Below are 14,758 nucleotides of genomic sequence, written 5' to 3' on the forward strand. Positions count from 1 at the left end.
TGGTGGTGGGGGTAGTGAAGTAGGGAGAATGGTATACATAGTCCCCCTCCCACACATATACTCAAACCAACTGCTTTTTAATCTTACTTATAAACTGGGGATCTGTATTTACTTTGAAGATGGGGGAAAATATTTGAAAACCACTAGGTCTAACAGAAAATTTCTTCCTCCAAAAATAGTTTCCTTTTTTTATTGCAGTTAAATATCTAACAAAAGACAGTATTCATTGTGTACATGATCCTTTTCCTACTAGATCTGCAGTTACTTGGAGGTAAGAATTCTTCAGTGTCTTGCACATAATAGATGCTTGATATTCACTAAATGAAACATAGTAAGAAATTTTAGATAGTTACTAGAACTGGAACAATAAAAATATACATACTACTGGGGGCGGGGGGAGAGCAGAGAGCTGCTTTATGTACCATTTTATCCTCCTACATGTTCCATTGACATAGCAGAGTGGCTTACTAGTTCCTGAAGATGTCTCATTAAGTACTGAGATGATTTTCCAAAATTTCCTTTCTTAATCCAGGAAAAGTTTTAAAAAATTGTTAATAAAAAAAAAGCATTTTTGTTCTTTAACAGGTGATTTGTGTATAGGTTTAATACTTCAAGTCCACTTATGACCTAAGTGAAATTGTTTTAATTCAGTTGTGACATTTTAAAAAGTTGCTTTGATATTAGAATGAATTATGCCAGGATGTGATCATTCTGCATCTGTTGTTTAAAAGCAGTCAGAAGCCCTACTGGGGGGTTCTGCTGGGGGCTTACCAATAGGAACATGTGAAGAAGCAACAATGGTAAGGGGACATCCTATATAATAAAAGCCTAATATGCAAATTTACCGAACGGCAGAATGACTGGTCACTATGACGCGCACTGACCACCAGGGGGCAGGCGCTCATTGCAGGAGCTGCCCTCAGCCTGCAGGTGGCCAGCCAAGGTGGGTGCCAGTAGCGGGCCCCCTCGATCACTCCACACATTGGCCCTGATTGCTGACCTGGCCTAAGGACCCTACCCATGTACAAATTTCATGCACCGGACCTCTAGTTTAGACTATAAATATTGAAAGTTTGTGAGGACTATTTGAGAGTTTTGGTTTGGGTGAGACAACTCTTTGCTAAGAACTCTCTGAAGACACTTGAGACATGTGCTCCTACTTGTCCACAGTGGTATTAAACCCATGCAGGGTTTTTCCCTGGCTGGGTAGCTCAGTTGGTTAGCATTGGTCGCCAACCGGTGGTCCACGGACCACTGGTGGTCCATGAGATCCGAAAGGTTGGCAATTGCTGGGTTATAGCGTTGTCCCAATACAACAAGGTTGTGGGTTTGATCCCCAGTCAGGGCACATACAATAGTCAACCAATGAATGTATCATAAGTGGAACAACAAAAAGATGTTTTTTTCTCTCTCTAAAAATCAATAAATAAAATTAAAAAACAAACCAACCCCTGCAGGGATCTCAGAAGTGATAATCCTAATAGCAGCTTAGCCCTCCTGCTACCTAATGTCCTTGTGCCCTAGCAACAGAGGATTTTACTTTTATGCTGGCAGCTGGAAATCAGCTCTTTGGTGGGTCACTAACTCTCCCGAGTGCCTCCTGGTAGTGTGATTAACCTGTCATTTGTTTGATGGGTTATTTCTTTACTTTGCTTATTAAGAGATATTGTATGCTACTGGCTTTTGAAATCATAATATCCATAGCGAACCTGTGCTAAATTAGCTGACAAAGACAGAAATCTCTGAGCATAATTTTGTTGTCTCCCAAAAACATTTTTTTGTGTGCTAAATATAACCTTTACTTATAGCGCAGCTATTGTTCAGATGGAAGTAAAACTTCTCTTAGTTCCCAACACAGGGGAAGGTCTTCAACGGTAGGCTTCTTCAAGTGAAAGAACAAGTGAAACCAGTGAGCAAAAAAAAAAAGCAGCTGAGCTTGAGAGGTAGGGAAGCTATCACTTTAATACCCTGGAGGCAGAATGCCCCTGGGGACCTCAGGCCACATTTGTCATTAAATTTCTTTTTCAAAGTTCATTGCTCAAAATGCAGTTCCTTCGTTTTGTAGTTGATTTTAATGCTGAGCCCTATTTCTCTACCTGTAGACTGTGATAATCAGGTACTTTGAACACAGAAACAGGAAGGGACTAAAGTTTGGCAAGGTGGCCCTCAAAGCTCCAAGGAGCCAGTTTAGGCTACATAAACCTCACTTCAGGCTATTTTGCATTACTAGGTAAAGCATGAGGACCAGATTACCATGTCTCCAAATTCTACTCTTCATTAGTAGCTGGCATACTAATCTCCAAATCTCTGACACAGGAGTGAGTTCCTTACCATTAGCAAGTGGCCAATTCTTCAAGTATGAGGTGGTTACCTAATCTCAGCTCAAAAGAGCAGTTTTGCTTTCTATTCTGCTCACTCAAAGAACTATGCAAAACAGCTCAGAATACTTGATCACAATACTGGAACACTGATCGCAAGTGGGAGAGAGGAAAGGAAGAATGGTGAATGCGGTATTACTGGTAGATGAGTTCTTTCCCCATTCAGGGTTCAGCAGTGTTAGGGTTTCACTTGTCTCTAATCTGAGAGAGGAATCTAGTTCTGGAAGTTGAATTTGTGTTTAATAAGCACAGTGTGTTCAATAAAACATTTTTATTCTGTACAATATATATATATATGTATGTGTATTTAAATATATATATGTATGTACATATATATATACACGCAAAGAAACCTCAACCAACAAATCCCTGAGTCCATGGGAACCCAGGACACTAACAAAGGAAAAGGAGGGAGTCCATATCCTAAAGAGTAGGAAATATGGCAACAACTTTCCCTTTTCTCCAGGTTCCCAGCAACAGAGGGAAGGGGATGGTCACTGCAAATTACTAAAACAAGAGGACTTATGTAGGAGCGGGAAGCAGGGTGGGGGTAATGGAATGGAAGCTGTGGGTCAGTGTGGGAAAGTAAAACATGCTGCTTGATCCAGCATTAAAACCAACAGATTATTCCTGGCCGGATAGCTCAGTTGGTTAGAGCATTGTCCTGATATGCCAAGGTTTCTGGTTTGATGCCCTGTCAGGGCACATAAATAAATGCATATATAAGTGAAACAACAAATCAATGTTTCTCTCTCTCTCCCTCTTTCTAAGACCAATTGAAAAAAAAAAATTTAAAACCAACAGATCACTGCAGAAGAGGGGACAAAACTAATGACATGCAGCTGACCTTCAGTATGCCAAGCCTTAGCTTGGCAGCCCCACGCCTGGGCCAGCTCAACAAATAGCACCTGTGGGGCCTATGAGAGGAGAAACGGGGGAAATGGCCCTTGAGTGAAGAAGGGAAGGGCCGTAAAGCTGAGGAATAGGCTGCATGTCTCAGCACAGGATGGGAACATTGCCATTCACTGTCCCTGTGCCATTTCTTCAGACCCTAGGCCACCAGATGGCCAGGAGCCTGAGTAGATGTCTTCTGTCCACAGTCAGGTAGAGATGGGCAACTTACATGGTCTTCAGAAGAGGTATAGAAAAAGGAGTGCTTTCGAGGAACACTCCCAGTTGTGACAATTCCTGAAGTGCAGGGACCACACCGGTGAATCATGCCCAGTCCTGACAGTGGGGCCGAGTTGGCAGCGGTCAGCTCCCTCCGTAGACAGGTCATAGGGTTTCCAGTGTGGATGAGTCAACAAGATGGACACACAGCTGCTGAGCACTGCCCTGAATTCTCCTGTCTTCTCCCTCAGGGCTTTCCCTCCCTGGCCACACCAAGCTTGGCACCTTTCCAGCATGGTGGCAGGGAGCACCCCTCTCCCTAGCCTATTAACACACAGAGCCGCCAACAGGGGGCAGCATGGCCAGAGGCATCATATATTGTAGGGACAGCAATAGAGCTGTGCCTGCTTGGAGTTCAGAAGCCCACGTTGGCCTGGGCTTCTCCTGCTGCAATGGCTTGCACATCAGTGACATGGCCGATGCCCTTGGTGACACCCTCCCGGAACAGCAGCTTGGCGCCCACCTTCAGGTACTCTGGGTGTTTCAGGAAGCGGAAACGTACCACTGCCTTCTCCCCTGTCCGCAGCTTGTCCTGCAGCAGATATGTGGTCACTGGCCCTGATAATGCCTCGGGTCCCATTCTCTACCAGCCTGGGTTCTCCACCCTCCGGGGCCTATCAGGCTTGTACCCACTCTGAATGGGTCTTTGTCCCTTTTGTGGGACCAGGGAGTTCTCTAAGAGTCTGGGGCCAGGCCTTTCTGGAAGGAGAATTGACTTTTCCCTGGAAAAACGTGCATAGCTGGATCCGTCTCACCTTGGCATGGATCTTTTCCACCACTGCCGTCTGGCGGACATTGCCCACGTGTACTGTAACTTGGAAGCCTCGCCGGAATGTGGTGGCATGGAACAGTAGGACTATTTCTGCCTCGAACACTGAGCAGATGGTGGGATTCATCTCGGGGCTCACCATCACCATGCCCTGGGGAGCACAGCCCCAGACCTCACGTTAGTCTCTCACCCTTACAGCTCCTAAGTTTCCTCTTCCTCTAGGACTTCAAACACAAGACCTCAGAAGGCAATTCCCAAAGCTCTCCTCTTAGGAGGAACCCTCCTTACCTACCTCCCAGGTCCTCTAACCCTTCTAATGATTTGTATTTCTAGGGTCCTGGACACTTGGGTTGGTCCACAGTGATTCATAATTAGTGATCTGTGCTTTATGAGTATTCTAACTCTTTTCAAACACAGACAGTCTGTGTAACTAGCTTCCTGGGGTAGAGACCATGTTCTCTTTGAGTTCCCCTTACACAGGTGCTTCTCTTGTGTCCCCTCTCAACCCACCCTTCCACCTCACCTTTCGAAGGAGCGCACGGTCAAAGTCTCCGAGGGCCAGTGTAGCAGCCTGACCAGCTCGCAGTACACGACAGGCAGAGCGGTTGCGCTGGATGCTGCATACTCTCAGCTCCAGGAAGCAGCCATCGTCCGTGGGGCCCACCACCAGCTGGTCGCCCTCACGGCAAATCCCACTGCAGCCCAGAGGGCGGATGGCACAGCGTCAGCCCAGGCTCCCTTACTTACTTCTCTGCTAGGGTCACCCAGAGCATTCTTTCCCCTCTAAGGTGAGTCCCTCAGGAGGGGAAAGGAGACCCTAAATTCTGACTTAGGGAAAAAATTCTAACTTGGAGATAGAGGAAATGGCTGCTTGTCCCAGTTCAGAGTTCAGATTCTGAAGGGTAATACCAGGAAAGGCAGTGACGACTGGCAGAGGTACCTGCTGGTTTGATACTGAACATCTGATCCCTGCCTGTAAGAGCAGGACAGCCCCTTGGGTTTCATCCTCTGCTTTGGAAAGAGTCTTAAGGGCCCTCTCATTTCCCTACTTGAAAATGAGGTCAGCTGAACACACTCTAGTTTTCTTCCTGGAGCCTAAGACCCACCCTTCTCCCTCAGGGGCCTGGAGATGCCCAGTAAAGCAGCAATACTGTTTCTTCCCTCACAAGCCACTAGACTAGCTTTCTCCAGCTCTTCTGATGGTGAAAGCCTAATCTGAAGACAAGCACATCTTTTAGCTAAGCTCTGTTCAACTCCAGGGTCTCCTCTGGACCATGATGTCTTCTAGTGTCTGTGGGTATGTGAGGGCTGAGTGGGCTGGGCAGCAAGCAAGGAAATTCACCTGGAAAGTGTCCCTCCAACAACTGTCCCCACCTCTGGTACTGTGTAGATTTCATCCACCTGAAGCCAAAGAAAATTCTATCAATGGCCTGTGCAGGTGCAAAATCTCTAAGCAGACTCGGGGCTTAGCCAGAATTAGTCCTTCCTAGTTCCCCGGCTCACTCCCTGTTTGGGTGGACATTTACCTGAAACTCTGTCAGCTGCTGCATGAGTTCCTCCTGCTCTTTGCTGTTGGTGAGCGGTGGCAGGATATTCAGAAAGACTTTGAGCAGGTCCAAACTCTCTCCAGACACACTGGACAGGGTGAAGATGGGGGTGACGCTGTAGAGGGAGACATGAGATAGACAGATGAGGAAAGTTGTAACAGGAAGCAGAGGCTAGAGCCCATACATGGAAAGGTGAGCTGTTATCAGGGTGGCCAGGCCCCTCCTGATAAGCTTCACAGGAGCTTCAGACCCTCTGTGAACCAGCCAAGGACCTATCCAGAGCCCAGGGGGTTGGTGAATGCCTGTCACAGCACTTCGTCTACAGGGTCCCAGGCTGGCTTGGGGAAAAAGGGTCAGCCCTTTAGCAAAGACACCCTCCCACAATCCCAACCTGCAAACCATAGAACTGAGCCAGGCTGGTTTGGTCCTGGGGTGGGACTCCATGTTCCCAGGCCCCGTGGCAGCCTTCCCCGTGAATCAGGGCTCTGGAGTGAGGAAGGCTTACTTGGGTGACTGGGCAAACTGCTGGGCAGCAGTGACGGCATCATCCTCAGAGATGACCAGCATGGGGACTTTGTGGCAGCCGGGCTGCTTCAGGACCCGCTCTAGCTGGCGTACCGTCCTCTCCACTGTGGTCTTGGCACACAGGTCCACCTTGCTGACCACGACGAAGAAGGGCACTTTCAGGGCCAGGGCCAGCCCCAGATGTTCCCGTGTTGTGCCGGCTGCCTCAGAGAAGGGAGGCAGGAATCAGGAGAGAAGAGTGAGGGAGGAGAGGAAACAAGAGAAAAGTTCATCTGGCTCCCAGGTTGGAGGAGACCCAGGGTAGGAGAAAGTCAGCACCCCCTTCCAGCCACATCCCTGCCCCAATGCCTCGTACCAATCCCAGTGTTAGCACTAACGAGGAGCAGGGCACAGTCAGGGCAGTAAGAGGTGAGGCCAAAGATGGTGGTGTGTAGGTACTTGTGGTGGCCGGCCAGGTCGATGAAGGTGATCATCTTGGAGCTGCTCTCACAGATCTCTTCTGCCGTCCGTGAGTCACTGTAATTCACCACCTGGCCCAGAGCCCAGGGCGCTCAGTGCCCCCTGCCAGCCTCCCCAACCCTTTCAGAGTTGCCAGGACCTAAACCAGTCCCTGGGTGACCCGGCCTCTTAACCCTGAGCCCCATTTATGATTTAATTCAGTTGATTCCCCATTTGTTTTCTAAGGAGGACAGAACTTGTGCACTGCCCTCAGGGCCTTCATCTACTCTACTCCCAAAAGTGTCCGCACACTGCCCCCACACCCTGTCCCTCACCACTACCATCCCATCCTCATAGTCTGGCCCCACTGGGTCCCGTTGATTGCATGCACCTCTCCCTTGCTGTTAAAGCCCAGGATCTCGAAGCTGATGCTGGAGGTCCGGCCAGACTGAATCTCATGCAGGTGGCGGAACAGGTTGAGCCGAGCCCGGCCCCGGCCATTGTCCAGCTCTCCTTGGGTCAGGACTCCAAGCAGAGTTGACTTCCCCGAGTCCACATTCCCCAGGACAGCCACACGAAGGTCCAGAAACTGTGGATGAATTGTCAGCAGTAAGGGCTCCAATCCCTTATCTCTCTCTACTGAAGGTTGGGTCAAGGGCAGCGCTGCTCCCTGGGAACCAAATGATGAACTGGATACCCCCAGGGTCACAGGCGAGGAGAGAGCCTGCCACCATAGGGTCCTCGGGGAGCTTGGGTGAGAAAGGCAGGGAAAAGTGTGCTCACCTGCTGGTTGTCAGGGACCTTTCGTACCAGCACCTCCGTGATCTTTCGGGGCACGTCGCTATCATAATCCACTTCTCGCTCCCGGAGAACAGTGATGTCTGCCCCAACCCTATCACAGCAAGGCCACAGCTGCCACATCTCGCTTGTACTCCCCCACCTCCAGCCTTCCATCCTGGCTCTGGACCAATGGCCTTCCCACACGTCCCAAAGAGCTCTCAACGCGTTCCTTTCTCTCCTACCACCCTCCAATTTATCCCATATCCACAGATCCCTTTAAACAAACAAACAAATAAGTCTTAAGTCAAAAAGCAAAAAAGCCTAGGTTCAAATGTGGAGGAGCTCAGAACTAGCCCTCCCCACTTCTCCCTTTGTCAAGAGAAGGCGGCAGAAGGAAAGTATCTTCTTGGCCCTAAGGCTCTAGGTCACTGGATGCATTTGGGTTCTCCCCAGAGTTAGGGAAGAGGGAACTGGGCGGGGAGGGGAAGCATACTTCTCTGCCATCCGGTGCAGGGTCTTGAGGGAGGCCCGCATCTCCTCCTCAGCCAGCCCCACCAGCAGCCCATTGTCCTCCACCCCAATCTGGTAGACTGCCTCACCACGGCCCTCCTGGAGCCGCCACTTCATCTGTGTCACCAGGTGCTCAAAGCGGTACTGGGATGGATTCACCAGCTTCAGCTTAGGGCAGGTGAGGGATCATGAGAAGGTGAAATCAGAGATGGTCCTCCTAAACCCACATGCTCACCACCTGTCCTGCTGTAAGGACCAGGACCTTCCCTTCCCGCTTAAACCCCCTCATGCCTGACCTCCCCTCTAACAGTGAGTCCCCCCAATAAAATGAGGTACAGAGCCCTTACCCTGAACCACATCCTAAATTACTATAGATCATGAAATTGGAAGGATCTCAAGAGAAATTGCCATCCCATGCCAGCAAGGACAACCTGCACCTCCCCAGCCTATGACTCACTTTATATTCGATGTTTCCATCTTCAGCCTGAAAAGAAACAGGGAGTAGTTACCAAATACGGTCCAGACCCAACCCCTACTTCCCCGATTCCTGATGGGGCGCAGGCAACAGCTAACTTGAGAGAGCAGGAAGCCACAGTGGCACCTGCTGAAGCAGGGGCCTGCCAAAGGTCATTGGCAGACAAGCCCTCTACCCAGCCCCAATGTGCCTTCTCTCAAGGAAAGGCCTCTAAGAACAATCACCCATCTAAGCCAGGAACAGAACCCTGAGTCCCTCCTTCCTTTGGTCACTGGCAGCATGTAATTCCTAGATGCAAGATCACTCCTTCCTTCTCTTCAGGCCCTCAAACTGCCGTCCCCAGAAATCTACGTCTCCTCTGTGTCTGGGCTGTTGAGGCCATTATTTGCCACTGGTCTGGGAGACACCATTTCCTTCCTTCCCACCCTTCTCAGCTGATGTCATCGAGAGTAAGAGAATGCAAGAGGTTCTGGACCAGGGCCAATGAGTGAACTCAGCACTGGTCATTACAAGCCCAATGAGAGAGGAGCTGAAATAAGAGAGGGATAGGGCTCCAAAGTTGGGGCTGAGGTGAAGAGAAGAAACTCAGAAAATATAATTAAGGGGACAGACTCACTGTTGGCTCCTATCCCCTAACCCAGGGGTGGGGAACCTTTTTTCTGCCAAGGGTCATTTGGATATTTATAACATTCTTCGAGGGCCATACAAAATTATCAATTAAAAAATTTGACCCTGCTATATTTGGTCAAACAATTAATTTACCCCTAATGCCTTGGCAGGACCAGACCAAATGATTTCTCTGGCCTTATACGGCCGGTGAGCTGGACATTCCCCACACCTGCCCTATCTCTTATGTCTAAGCTGAGGTAGGATACTGAGTCCACTCCAGTCTCCTCTACCTCTCCCCTATATTACGTGACCCAACAGAAGTATCCTATTGCCTGAGCCTTCCCCTCACAGGTGCAAAAGGATATGAGATTTGTTTGTTCTGCCTGTCCTGCATTTCTGCACTCCTCGTCCCTGGCCATTTTTCTTTCTCCCTTTCTGTCATCATTCCATCTCTTCAAGACCTTCTGACTCCAGGCTCTAATAGGTCTTCACCTATAATCTCTACTTCATGGAGTATAAGGGAGAGCTTTACTCATCAACAAAGACCTTCCTTTTTATCATTTTGATGGAGATGAAAAATTAGAATGAATGGCTTCAGAAAAGTGGTACAAGGATGATCCAAAGTGTGGTCCCAGGACCAGCTGCATTAGAACCACCCAGGAACTTGTAAATGCAGATTATCAGGCCCACCTCTGACCTACTGAGTCAGGAATTCTAGGGGTGGGGCAGCAATCAGATGATTCTGATACATGCTAAAGTTTGATAACCACTGGGTTAGGCTCTTCCTCCGGGTCCTCCTCTCCTAAGATGGACAAAGTAGCATTATTCTCTGCCTTAAGGGGTAGATGAAGTAGGTATGTGGAGGCGGTCCTCACATCCTCCTAGGACAGGCAAAGGGCAGGATTACCCGGCTGTTCTGGGGGGTGTGTGTGTGTGTGTGTGTGTGTGTGTGTGTGTACTCAGGGATAAGCACAGAACATACTGCTCTTTTCCCGGGTACTCCCCTCCTCCCCATCGAACAAGTGTAGAAAACTCTGCCTCTTCATCCCAGGATGTAGTCTCTCTGCTCTCAGTGCAGCAAGGGATGAACCTGGGCATTCCTTTCTGATCATCCAAGGGGATGGGAGTGGGATCTCCCTTCCCCACTTTTCCTCCTGGCATAATCTAGATCAGAATAGGGGGATCCTCCTCTCCACTCTTCCTCTCTGGGGTCCTGATCCCGGAGGAGAGGGCCAGTCTCTCTATCCCTCCTTCCAGGGGTCCTGGGACCGGAAGGAGGGGTTCTACTCTCCCCAGGGGTCCTGACACCGGAAAGGGGTAGCAAGTCTCTCCGTCCCGCCTTCCCAGAGTCCCGGGACCGGAAGAAGTGGTTTCTTCTCAACCCGCCACTGCTCAGGTGCTCACCTCGGGGGGCAGATACGGGGGGTTGTTGGCTTTGCTCCCTCTGTTCTTTCCGTTCTTCTTCTTCCCCTTCGGGCCCCCGCAGCCGCTGCTGCCCCCGGCCGCCCTAGCCTTGAGGGTTCCGCCCATGGCCGGGCCCCCTCCGGGCCGGCAGCAGCCGCCGAACAGCTCCGATACCCGCGAGTCCATCCGCCGCCGCCGCCAGCCCCCCGCCCGGCCCCTCCCCCCCGCCACTACCGCCGCCGCCGCCGCCCCTACTGCCACCGCCGCGTCGGGCCAGCCCGAGGAGAGCGGGGTGGGGCCCTGCCCAGGCCACGCCCCCACCCGTCTCCGGCTCTAGGCGCGTCAGAAACAGCCGCGGTGCACCACGGGATATAGAGTCCTCAAGCCTGAGAGCTTCCTCCGAAGAGGTCGCCGCCGTCCTACAACTCACAGGAAGCATCGCGGCGCAGGGGCCGCAGGTGGCTTCGGGGCGTAGACAAGGAGCGCGCCTTTGCGCGCAAAGGTCTAAGGGAGCTGTAGTCTGGTTCCCAGTCTCCGCGCTCTGAACGGGTCTTTATCTAATAAGGCCTTGGGGTGGGTGTGGGGTGGGGGGTCACCGGAGGGCTCACTTCAGAATCCAGCTTGGAGGACACTCCTGGGTGTGGCCCCTTAGCGCGATCCCAGGCAACAGGTTTTAGACCTGGAGAGTTGCAAATGCACAGCCACTGGTCCCTCCAGCCTGCAGGCTCCTCCCCCGCCTCAGTTTCTTCCCTCTTCCCCGATGGCCGGCGTGCCGTCGGGGTGAGTCAGGGCGAATGCCAGGGCGGAGGCGGATGATGGTTAGCCTAATTATGGCTGTTATTGTTACGATGATTATGCCACCTTTACACAGCAGTCACTGCTTTATTACCAGGCTGGCACCCTCCGGGGGCTGGTTTTAGCAGCCCAAGACACCGCGGTAGCCCCAACAGGAGGCCCGAACCCATAAACCAGCCTTGCTGCCTGAGGGTTTACAAGGATGCCCGCAGCGAGCATTGCCCCTCCTTCTTGTTTTGAAGCAGAACCAATCGGGGAGAACCGAGTTTAGTTTAAAAACATTCCGGGCTATTGGAGGGGCCTCGCCCCTACTTGGGGCGGGCTCGGGTTACCTCCACCACATGGAGGGCGGGGAAGTGGCCGAGAATAGAAACTTGGCCAAGGGCCCCAGAGGATTGCTGACTTTTGACTTTCTTGCCAAGTCATCCCTCTTGCTCTTTAGAGCTCTGGCAGCCAGCAAAGAGTAAACATTTAGCGACATAAACCAGTGTACAAGACACTAGAAAGCAATTAGTGTTGTTGGGTTGGGAGTCAGGACGCCAGGGTTCAATTCCGAGCCCCTGGCTCTCTCATGACTCACCATTCATTGTGTGTCCACTTCCCCTCTCTTCACAAACAGCGAGACGCTCACACGCAGCCAAGAAATAAAACAGCCCATCCCTCCAGATCTCAGGTTAACTCGGAAAATTAGATGCAGCAACAGTGGCTTACCTCTGGTGATCCTTTTAGGGGTTCAGATGTGGTCGAATCCATGGCTTCCCCCCAAGACGACAAGGAGGGTGGCAGATTACTAATCAGAGTTGTTGCCCACCTGGCATAACTTCCCCAAACAGTGGGAGCTGACGGGCCAAAATCTGCAAAAGACCTTAGAGGACCCAGTCAATTTATGTGGTCTTCAGTGGTTGAAAGCACATTTGACTTCTCTCTTCCCAACCCTGTTCAGCTAAAGGAAGTTTATGATGCAGAAGTCAACCTTAGCCAGAGAAACTGCTACATAGAGGCTGAGACCCAAAAACTCAGTGACAGATCTCAAGAAGGATGGGGATTGGAAGGGAGAGCTAAGACCATCCCAATTTTCTCACCAGGAGCAGCTCTGGGCTCTCATGATAACCAGGGCCTGCTACACTTGCTGATAATACTTGTCTTCTCAACTTCGTGGATCTTTAAACTACTCCAACACAGTTTCACTTTATCCACCCCAACACCCTGGTCTCCTAAGTGGAGAACTTTTGAGAGTTGGGAAAGGATAACTAATTTTGATATCCCATTATTTTTAAAAATTTATTTTATTATTTATGTTTGTTTTTCAATACCATTTTTTAAATCCTCACCCGGGGGTATTTTCCATTGATTTAAAAAAATATATATTATTGGCCCTAGCCGGTTTGGCTCAGTGGATGGAGCTTTGGCCTGTGGACTGAAGGGTCCTGGGTTCGATTCCGGTCAAGGGCATGTACCTCGGTTGCAGGCTCCAGGGCCAGTGCAGGAGGCAACCAATCAATGTATCTCTCACATCGATATTTCTCTCTGTCTTTCCCTCTCTCTTCCACTCTCTCTAAAAATCAATGGAGCCCTAGCTGGTTTGGCTCAATGGATAGAGCGTCTGCCTTCGGACTGAAGGGTCCCAGGTTTGATTCTAGCCAAGGGCACATCCCTGGGTTGCGGGCTTGGTCCCCAGTGGGGGCGTGCAGGAGGCAGCCAATCAATGGCCGGAATCAAACCTGGGACCCTTCAGTCCGAAGGCTGACGCTCTATCCATTGAGCCAAACCAGCTAGGGCTCCATTGATTTTTAGAGAGAGTGGAAGAGAGAGGGAAAGACAGAGAGAAATATTGATGTGAAAGAAATATTGATTGGTTGCCTCCTGCACTGGCCCTGGAGCCTGCAACCGAGGTACATGCCCTTGACCGGAATCGGACCCAGGACCCTTCAAGTCCACAGGCTGACACTCTATCCACTGAGCCAAACTGGCTAGGGCAATATCCCACTCTTGAACAATCTGGCTTACCACAGATAGGAGTGAAGGCTGGCAGAGAAGTAGGCTGAATACAGATGTCTGTCTAGGAGGGGATCAGGGTCCTGGGAGAAGGAAGGTCTTATGTGTTTAGTTTCCTGGAGGAGTTACTTGTGAGATGCTTATGATGTGGTTGACTGGGATATATATGTACACACACACACACGCACACACACTTTTTCTTGGGATGTAATTAGTCATTTATTCTGTGTATAGTACTTTTACATAAGATTTTAATTTTTTGGAATTTATCTTTATGTAGGATGTGTGGTAGGAACTAATTTGCTATTCCTCCCTCTAATTGGATAGGAATTTTTTCAAGTTATTTGCTTTTTGTTGTTGTTGTTAATCCTTACCCGAGGATATTTTTCCATTGATTTTTTAGAGAGAATGGAATGGAGGGGGAGAGACAGAAAGAAAGAAACATCCATGCGAGAGAGACATATTGATTGGTTGCCTCCCACACAGTCTCTGACAAGGGCCAGGGATTGAGACTGCAACGGAGGAGGTCTGTGCTCTTGACCGGAACTGAACCTGGGGCCCTTCAGCCCTTGGGTCATTGCTCTATCCACTGAGTCAAACTGGCCAGGCCTCAAGTTATTTGCTTTGAAAAGTCACCCTCATAATATACTAAGATTTATATATACATGGATCTGTTTATGGACTCTGTTCTGTTTTATATTTGTTTGCTTATTCCTGAGCCAAAACCACAGTATTTTAATCATTGTACTTTTATAGTATGTTTTAAAAAAATATATTTTTATTGATTTCAGAGAGGGAGATGGAGAGAGATAGAAACATCAATGATGAGAGAGAATCATTGATTGGCTCCTGCATGCCCCATACTGGGAATTAAGCTGACAACCTGTGCATGTGCCTGACTGGGAATCGAACCGTGATCTCCTTGTTCATAGGTTGATGCTCAATCACTGAGCCATGCCGGCTGGGCTATAGTATTTTATTTTTTAAGCGATTAACATTTTTTTAAACTAGTGTTTATTTTGTAAGTGAAATACTCAAGAAACTTTACAAAGTTCTGAAGGCCTAGAGATAACCAGGTTTCAGATAAGATTATAGGCAGATGCTGACTGTTGGTTTCTCGGTTGCTAATGCCTAAATTTCATTGTGCTCAATTCTGTACTTCCATGATTCTTCTAGTTGAGGAGTGGTGAATTCCTCCGACTTTCGGCGTACATCAACATTTACCAAAATAAGAATGATAAGAAAAACAGTGGCAATATCCATCATTGTCATTGCAAAGGGAAACATTTTATAACCCAGGGAGAAACTTGCCACAGCAAATCCAAAAATCAAAATCATTAATCCAGTAAAGAAGAAAAAGTAT

At 49.5% G+C, this 14,758-nt stretch overlaps 2 protein-coding genes across 4 annotated transcripts in view; one reads left to right on the top strand and one right to left on the bottom strand.

The window, feature by feature from the left end:
* POLH (DNA polymerase eta) overlaps nt 1-275 on the top strand; it is a 28,022-nt gene extending 27,747 nt beyond the window's left edge. The window contains exon 12 of the mRNA XM_054722712.1: nt 199-275. Within this exon, the coding sequence (XP_054578687.1) occupies nt 199-275 (77 nt within the window). The remainder of the gene's footprint in view (nt 1-198) is intronic.
* On the bottom strand, nt 236-11,372 carry GTPBP2 (GTP binding protein 2). Of its 3 annotated transcripts, none has more exons than XM_028127988.2 (12): nt 10,606-10,794; nt 8,575-8,601; nt 8,101-8,285; nt 7,611-7,719; nt 7,219-7,416; nt 6,745-6,919; nt 6,370-6,589; nt 5,844-5,979; nt 5,660-5,718; nt 4,841-5,012; nt 4,304-4,468; nt 236-317 (listed from the first exon to the last, which is right to left on the bottom strand). In XM_028127988.2, the coding sequence occupies exons 1-12, from the start codon at nt 10,789-10,791 to the stop codon at nt 315-317; spliced, it is 1,635 nt and encodes a 544-aa protein (XP_027983789.1). In that variant the 5' UTR covers nt 10,792-10,794; the 3' UTR covers nt 236-314. The 3 variants fall into 3 exon arrangements, with proteins under 3 accessions (XP_027983789.1, XP_027983790.1, XP_008151475.1); XM_028127989.2 differs by lacking the exons at nt 236-317; nt 10,606-10,794 and adding exons at nt 3,843-4,080; nt 11,214-11,372; XM_008153253.3 differs by lacking the exon at nt 236-317 and adding an exon at nt 3,843-4,080.
* Nucleotides 11,373-14,758: the final 3,386 nt, after the last annotated feature.

Source organism: Eptesicus fuscus, chromosome 10 (genome assembly GCF_027574615.1).
Source record: "Eptesicus fuscus isolate TK198812 chromosome 10, DD_ASM_mEF_20220401, whole genome shotgun sequence".
Classification (NCBI taxonomy): Eukaryota; Metazoa; Chordata; class Mammalia; order Chiroptera; family Vespertilionidae; genus Eptesicus; species Eptesicus fuscus.

Bases quoted from the DNA above. Each gene is read 5' to 3' on its own strand.
- GTPBP2 (XM_008153253.3), bottom strand. From the start codon at position 10,791: ATGGACTCGCGGGTATCGGAGCTGTTCGGCGGCTGCTGCCGGCCCGGA. The intron at 7,417-7,610 runs GTGAGCACACTT...ATTCATCCACAG, and splicing joins AGGTCCCTGACAACCAGCAG to TTTCTGGACCTTCGTGTGGC. The intron at 6,590-6,744 runs GTACGAGGCATT...TCTCTGAGGCAG, and splicing joins TAGTGCTAACACTGGGATTG to CCGGCACAACACGGGAACAT.